This window comes from Acanthisitta chloris, unplaced genomic scaffold (assembly GCF_000695815.1).
Source record: "Acanthisitta chloris isolate BGI_N310 unplaced genomic scaffold, ASM69581v1 scaffold4759, whole genome shotgun sequence".
Classification (NCBI taxonomy): domain Eukaryota; kingdom Metazoa; phylum Chordata; class Aves; order Passeriformes; family Acanthisittidae; genus Acanthisitta; species Acanthisitta chloris.
Window position 1 is genome coordinate 1 of NW_008690707.1, and position 8055 is coordinate 8055.

Genomic DNA, 8055 nt, shown 5'->3' on the forward strand with positions numbered 1-8055 from the left:
CGCTGGCAGATCTGCTCTCAGCCCTCTCCTACTTCTACGGGGTGCTGCAGGACTTCGACAGGACCTCGTGGGACTGTGTGCTGCAGGGTGCCCTGTCCACCTTCGCCAACACCAGCTCCTTCTTCTGGACCATGGCCATCGCGCTCTACCTCTACATCACCATCGTCCGGGGCTCGCCCACGGGCACGGGCTTGCTCTGGTGCTTCCATCTCGTGAGGTGGGTGCTGCCTGCTGCTCCTGGGAGGTGCAGACCCCCAGGCACCCACCCCGTGGCCAGGAACCCTCGTTGCTGCATGCCACTCCACCATGGAGTGCTTGGATGGGCACTTTGTGCTTTCCTTAAGGATCCCGTGTCCCCCTCTCAAATTCCCTTTAAACAGATGCTTTGCTGTCTTTTCACTAATCAGTCCTGCTTGTTTTCCCCCTCCCCTCCCAAGCAAATAATAGGAGATGTGAAAAGGTTAAAAAGTTTTTGCTTAAGGTCACTTAGAAGAATCTCCTGCAAGTTAGAACGACTCTGAAATTCCTGGCTTCTGCTTTCTCTCCACAGTCTGCTTTGACAGCCTAGAAATAATCTCCCAAACTTGTGTTTGCAATACCTGTGTGCTGCTGCCAAAACTCCTGTGTTTGGGATCTGTTTCCACCAACTTCCCAGTGTCAGCCCAGTCTGTGGATACTTCCCTTTTCCCCAGGCAGGTTGAGGTAATTCAGTCCCCATAGGAGAATATTGTCTAGGAGTGATGAGACTGACAGCAAAGCACTTTGAAGGTTGTTTTGGCATGTTTGAAAGCAAGACAAACCAGACCACAGTGTAGCTTTATGTCTCAGTTTCTGCTATTTAGGGAGCTGATTTTCCACATCATGTTTAGTAAAAGCTTTCATTATGCAACTGGACCTTGTGGAATCATGTGCTACGTCCACGCTGAGCAAAACAGTGATCCTTTAGTCCCCCATGCTGCCAAGCTTTTGCAATAAATTATAAGAGGAATGATCTGGTTTACAAGGGAAAAAAAAAGCCATCAGGGCAAAGACTGAATTTTCTTTGGTTTCTTAGTCAAGTGTTTGTCACCTTTTGTTTTCAAACAGCATCATGATTTGGGAGGTGATTAAATTAGAGTCGAGCCCAGGTGAGGATGGGCCAGAGAAATACATTAGGGCTGAGTGTAAATTAGGGAGGAACTTCAGTTCCTGTCCTACCTGTTCTAATTGCTGCTCTACAGCAAAATCTGTGTGTGTGGAAGCCTGAGGTGACTGCACATGCCCCTGGGTACAGCAGGTTGTTGTTGGTGAGGCTGAAGTGAGATGCAGTGAGACAGTGGAGGAGTATTTAGGTTATTTCATCTCAAGTAAATAGAGAGTTGCACTCTGAGAACTGTGGGGAGGCTGAAGCACCACTAACTAGCCACATATTGCTTAAGAGGCTGAAAAAAAAGGAGTGACTGCTTCATAGGCATGTTGGCTCCATCAGGATACATCAGAGTTGAGGAAATCTGGCCTATTTCTAATTATCCTCTCTGCTAATTGCTTGTGTGGCTTTTGTCTCTACTTCGATTTCTCCATCTGGTTTAATGCTCCTCAGCATCAGCAGCTACAATGTGTGGGAAGAAACAGGCAGAGTTCCTGAAATAGTGTTGGCTGTAATCTGTGCAGTCTTTAAAAACTGTAAGAATCCTTAGAGATTGCTCTGCTCTTACACAGAGGAAGAGATGCTTAAACTGAGCACTGAGATCAGTGCTTAAAGCTGCTTCTGCTGGGTGATATGTATGAAGAGCCAGAGAAAACAAGTGAGGACCTGTTATCTGCCCATCCCCTCGTGACACATCATCCTGCTTTCATTCCCTGCACTTATGTTGTTACCTGAGAACTCAATCGTTCTGAGCATAGTGCTGGGAGATGGCTCCACTCACCCTCTTCAGTGTTTCAGGGCTGTCAGCAGTGCTGGGAGCCAAAAAGTCTCTTAGAACCTTACAGAAGTGCTGCAGCTGATGGGAAAAGAGTCCATACACAGGTTGCAGGAGGTAGGTCTGGGAGACCTGATTAGGGCAAAAGGAAAGGTAGCAAAAGGCAATGATGTTTTAAGGTTTTAAAGACAAGTTTCTGGGATTTTGGTCTAGGCAAGAACCTGGGATTTCCCCCCCTGCTCCTTGTTTTGTAGGTTGCCAATATAACCATGCAGGGACTATTGTGTGTAGAGTCATTCCAGACACCCCTGGAAGGGATCCAAAGCAGGATGAGTTTTGTCATGCATGTTTCCTAGTCTTCACAAGCAGCTACACGTATTTGTGAAGATGAGTACTTTGTTAGCCTTGAGTATAACCAGAGTTCTTCAGCTGAGTGGAATCTACTAAATAGACGTTGGAAGTCAGTACCTGAAATTTTCCCTTAGGAAAACTAGGATGTCACACTGGATCAAACCTGTCAAACAGGTTTGTCCTTCCTTGATTCCTGTGGTAACACATCCACCTATTCTGCTGCTAGGCTAGAGAGCTGCAGCCTCTGTTTTGGCTTTCAACTTGTGGAGCTCAGATGAGCTTTGAAAACAAGCTGACACTCAGCTCTGGAAATATTTACCTCGTTGTCAGGTGTGAGCTTTGTTTCCAGAGTGTAATGTCCAGGCTACCTCACCTGTTTTGAATCTAAATACCTAGTATCATTTAGCTGGGTAACATCATCTTTGTGCTGAGAGTAGCTGATCCAAACTGAGGGTGAGGAATGGACCTGAGAGACAGAACACACCTTGGGGTTGTTTCTTGCTTGACTTTTGATAGCAATTGCTGACAGCCTTGGAAGTATTTTCATTTCATGATCAGGCTGTGCAGATGGCTATAAGCATAAATATACTTTATATATACGTATGTATGTGTATATATATAGCATATGTGTGTTTATATATACATTTATAACCATGATATATATTTATATATGCATGTCCATGGATGTCCTTTCATGTACTACTGTGCTGTACATCTGAGGCCTCACTAAGCTGCCTGATGCATAATTAAACTGGGGCAGATTTGCTCTGGAGTTCTGTTTGCAATGTGTACTCAAAGCTCTTTCCTGGAATTGCCTGGGACATCCCAGAGACTGATTTTTCTCTCTTTACAGAGTAAAAGTTCCTGTCCCCAGAAGGAATGGCCTGCAGGCCTGCTGCTAGGATGGGTTGTTGCCTAACCTGTGCAGGCAGGTGACAGCAAATCACCTGCTTGTAAGAGCCTCGAGGGGGGGGAAAAAAAGCAGCTGTGCAGCATAAATCAAAACGTGGTATTATTAAGCAATCTGACCCAGGCACATTGAGGACAAGCAAAGCAAGCCAAGCCAAGCTGAACACTGCTGCAGTTTAAGGGTCTTTGTCTTGCCTGGTGTTGGTGTTAACGTGGAAAGATTTGCTGGGGTGTGAGTTGTGTTATGAAAACGCTGCCAGGAGCTGTATTAGGGGAGTAAGTACTGTTGTGTCTGCCTGGGAGATGTGAGCTCAGCCTTTTGACAGAGATGTGAGGAGCACTCATCTTCCTCTTCTCTCCCACACTGTATTTAGATCCAAGTGTGCTTTTGAGAGGCTCTGCCTTCATAATTGCTCTTTGGGGCTCAGAGGAATATTTCTGCCTCTCTGTTATCTTGGAGCCTTTTCATTCCAGTCTTTACATATGCCTTGGGTGCTGAATCCTGATCCTTCAGTTCTTCCCTTCTTCCAGTTGGATATAAAGCATTGACATTTTCAAGTCTTTGTGACTGTGTCATTTAGGAGTTCTGAAGAATAACCAAATCACTAGTCTCAGTTCTGCTTTCCAGTTCTCTAAAATGGAGCTGCAATTCACTGAAATGTCTGATTGCTTTCTAGATCCTTTCTAACTTCAGTGTGAGTTGGTAATCCTTTGTCCTTGCTGGTAGTTGTAAATGTCCATCTGATATCTAATATATTATTCCAGTGAAAATTAACTGCCTGTTGTGCAACAGTTTTCTTCCACATTCTTCCTCCTACCAGTTCTGTACTGAAGGTTTTTAAGTCCCTTGTCTGTTATTTGCTGTGTGGTCTCACTTGTTGTGTCTGTACAGACTTTGACTGTTCTGTCTCACATCCACACCCATTAATTTGCCCTGAGTTTAACTTAATTCTCTTGAAGTTTCAGATCACTGTTGAGATGATTATTTAAACAAATTATTCTCTTCATTCACTTCCTTTTTCTTGGTGTTTGTGTGTCTTACCATGGTTTCTCTAAGGAAGTGCCACTTTTCTTGTACCTTAGTGCTCAGTTCTTCCAAGTGTGCTGAAAGCTAAAGGTCTGTAATTTTTACCAGAATGAGGCTCGAATTGTGTGGAAACTCTCACAGTGGTGGTGACATTTGGGATGTTTTTAGAAAGTCTCCTCTGATAAGAGTGTGGGGAGAGCTTCCTGCAGCACAACTCTCCTTAAATAACAGCTCTGCCCTGGATTAGCACTGCCTGTTCCAGGCTGCACACTGAAACAGAATGTTCTAAACACACTGAAAAGTTGACTCTGAAGGTTTTTTTCACAGTGTTTTATTTACATTTGTGTTGGTTTGTGGGTAGGGGAACCCAGACATTATTTCAGAGTAGGAAATGGGGTATTTCTGAAATCTAATATCATGGGATTATGTCTGATTTTTTCAGTTGGGCTATGGAATTTCAGATAATCTGGTCAAGGCACCTGCTGGTTGCTGACATAGTTTTGGTGCCTGTGAAACTGATTTTAGAAGGAAGATCCTTTTCATGCTCTCTGCAGCTGCTCCAGGCTGTCAGTGAAGACAAGCATGAACCAGGAAGGTGATGAAAGCAAGACAGTCGTGAATTTTTCTCTGCACCTTGGGAGCTCAGTCTGAGCACTCTGAAGCATTTGTGGATTCATTGGAGCAGTGTCCCTTGTCCCTGCTCAGGCTCCACAGGACCTTTCTCTAGGATGGACATGGGAAGGGCAGGTGATGCATTCAGTTAGATGCAGACCACTAGTTCAGCTGTGGCATCATTGTTATGTTTGGGCTTCTGGAATTTTGCTGTTCTTCCTCATGGTTTCCTGTGGGCAGCCCAAGCTGCTAAGCGAGTTAATTCATGTGTGTCAGCACAGTTATTTTTCTTCTAAATGCTTCCCTATGTTTGCCTCTGCTGTCAAGAGAGAGAGAAGCCAAAGTCAAAACAAAGCTCCAAATTATGTGAATTTGGCTCCTCTTGGCATTCTTAGCTTTTTGCTGTTACTGCCAGTGCTTTTCCTTGGGAAGAAACTTGTTCCTTGTTCCTCCAGAAATTATAATTCTGCTCCCAAAATATTGACGACATCTCCACTTAAAAGCAAAACAAACAAACCAATGATGGGATAAAATCGTGGATTTCTTTTTGTGCTGGTGCTTTACGTGTCAACTGTCACTTTGGAATCAGGATGTGGCATTTGGCTGCTTGTGTTCTGAAAGCTCAGAATCAGCCTCTCCTGCAGGACAGTCTCACTGTACAATGCTCTGGACCTGTCAAACCCTCAGTCTCACCTGTATCCAGGAGAGAAGGGCAGGAGGTGGGATGTGTCCTGTTCACCTCACAGCACCCTGGCTGTGCTGTGCAGAGCAGGTTCCAGGTCAGAGTGTGGCACATCATAATACAGCTGTCCTTCAGGACTAGGGATCCCAATTCCTAGTGTTCCCCCTAGGAAGTGGATTTGCAGTCCACATTCATACCCTGTCAAATAGCTATTTGTCAGCCACATTCATACCCTGTCAGATACCTATTTATCAGCCACTTTGGCCTGATGCAGCAGTGCTGATGTTCTGGAACAAATATTGTCTGAGGAAGAATCTCTGGGTCTGTCAGCCACTTCCCTGAGGTGTGGAGGGACTAAATTGAGGATGTTCTTGGCTTAATCTTGCTCTCTGTGTCCTCTCTGTCTCAGCTGGGGCATCCCCCTGGGCATTACAGTGGCAGCTGTTGCTCTGAAGAAGATTGGCTACGATGCCTCCAATGTTTCTGTGGGCTGGTGTTGGGTCAACCTGGATGCAGAGGATCATGTCCTGTGGATGCTGTTGACAGGGAAGGTTTGGGAGATCCTGGCCTATGTGACTCTGCCAGTGCTCTACATCCTCATCAAGAAGCACATTAATAGAGCGGTGAGTGTTTTGCTGGTTTCAGCTTGGGTTGCAGATTTGCTGTGTGATTCCATCCTCCCAAGCTCTGCAGATTTTGCTCCATATTTAGCAGCTGCCCAGGCAGGAATTGCTTTATAACTCTGAAATGTACCCACCCCTGGGAGCAGCAGTGCCCCTGATTGAGCAGCCTGCAGCAGCATCACACAGTGACTTAGCATAAGAAGGATGTCAAAGCCTTTTGAAAAGGTACCAAGGTTATGGGATGTTCATGAGGGAAATGTGAAATCCTACAGTAAGAATTGAAACAGAACATAAAGGACAAAATTCAGCTCTAATCAGTTTTCTGAAGTTCCACTTGTACCAAGCTTTAGGTGGGACTTAGCTAGCCTCAGTCCCTTTAGTGTCTCTAATGATAGTTTGTGTTTATCAATGCTTGTTTTGTACTAGCAGCATAAAGCACCACTGGGGAGTCTGAGCACTATATAGCATCAGGCACCATGCAGGAGACACCCTGTCCTAGCAGGGGTTTGGAATTCAGAGGTTTCCTTGCTGCTCTTCCTTGTGAACACAGAGAATCCAAACATCTAGGACAGCATTTGCATAACAGAGAAATCTAGACTGAGAGTGGCAGAAGGAAAACTGCATCCAGAGATTCCTTCTTTTCTCTAAGTTGTATTAGGGGGGGAAAAAATTCCCACATGTGGATAGATGTCCTGGGAAATGCTGCCCAGGCTCACCTGCTTGTGGTGCAGTTGCAGTCAGGGATAAACACAAGCCTGGTTAGGGCAGGATCCTGCAGATGAGTTGGAAGAACGAGGTAGTTTTAAGCAGTCCTAAATGCCCTGGGAAAAGGGGAGTTGGGAAGGGTTTGTGAGTGCCTGTCAGCATCACCTGACAGAAACCAGACAGGACACTGTGTCCCAGGCACTGTCAAAGATAGCAGTGTGACTGCCTGGAAACCTGACCCCCAACCTGGCCAGGCTCCTGCCCTCCTCCTCTGCCAGGGATTCCTGGGCACTCTCCTCTCCCTCCCCACCCCACCCTGACCCTCTCACAGCAGTGCTGAGCACAGGCAGTGCTCACTGTTCTTGTAACAGAGGGTCTGAGGGTTTGGAGCAGCAACACATGGATCCTTCAGGCCTGGTGGAGCATCTCTTCCCATCACTAGGGACTTTGCCAAACCTGGAGCCTGCTCACTGAGCCTCTTTATTGGCAGGAAGCCTCCACTTCCAAGGAAGAGCAACAGGCAGCAGAGCAAAGCTTGGGTTGTGTCAATGACTGAAGTGAGTGTTGCAGTGGTGTCTTCTGCACACTCAGAGGCAGGAGAAATGTGGGATGGGAGGCACACAGGATGTGAGCCAGGGCTTTCCAAATGGAAAAGAGTGGATTGGAGTAGGTAGAAAGCTGCATTGAAAGCTCTCAGTGGGGTTTGATTAGGGTCCCTGTGCAGTGTGGTCCCAGCTCTGCTCTGCTGGAAGTGAGGTGTTGGGACTGGGAGTAGTGGAGTGAAGGAGAACACTCTGCATCCAAACTGTGTATGCTCTGGAGCCCTGAGGGCAGGAGGAATAGCTTTCTGCAGGTCAGCTCTCCTGAGATTTAATCTCTTCACCCACATGAACATCCTGGTATCCAGCATCAAGTGTCCAGCAGCTGCTCTGTGTGCTGTGCATAGAGAGATCTCCAGCCACCCCAATCCAGGACACAGATCCTGAATCTTTTTGCTATATATGCTGATACAGAGGGCAAATCTCTGAAAGTCCATTGCAAGGCCAAATTCTTGGTCATGGATTTACAAAGTCCTGGCCAGCAGCACTGGGCCAGGCCACCAACCCAGCAAAACTGTTTGGTGGAGCACCACACTTTCATTTATGTTCTTATGACCTTGGCAACTGTGTAGGGATATTTGCTAGTATAAAGCTTCAGTGGGACTCTGATAAGGGCTGGCTATCCCTTATTTGCCACTCCTTGAGT

The 8055-nt window shown here is 46.2% G+C and overlaps 1 protein-coding gene across 1 annotated transcript in view; it reads left to right on the plus strand.

Annotated features, from left to right (window-relative positions):
* Positions 1 to 5: 5 nt before the first annotated feature.
* GPR157 (G protein-coupled receptor 157) overlaps positions 6 to 8055 on the plus strand; it is a gene marked incomplete at its 5' end in the record, with an annotated part of 9163 nt that continues 1113 nt past the window's right edge. Inside the window, 2 exons of the mRNA XM_009081909.1 lie at positions 6 to 217; positions 5892 to 6105. Of these exons, the coding sequence (XP_009080157.1) occupies positions 6 to 217; positions 5892 to 6105 (426 nt within the window). The remainder of the gene's footprint in view (positions 218 to 5891; positions 6106 to 8055) is intronic.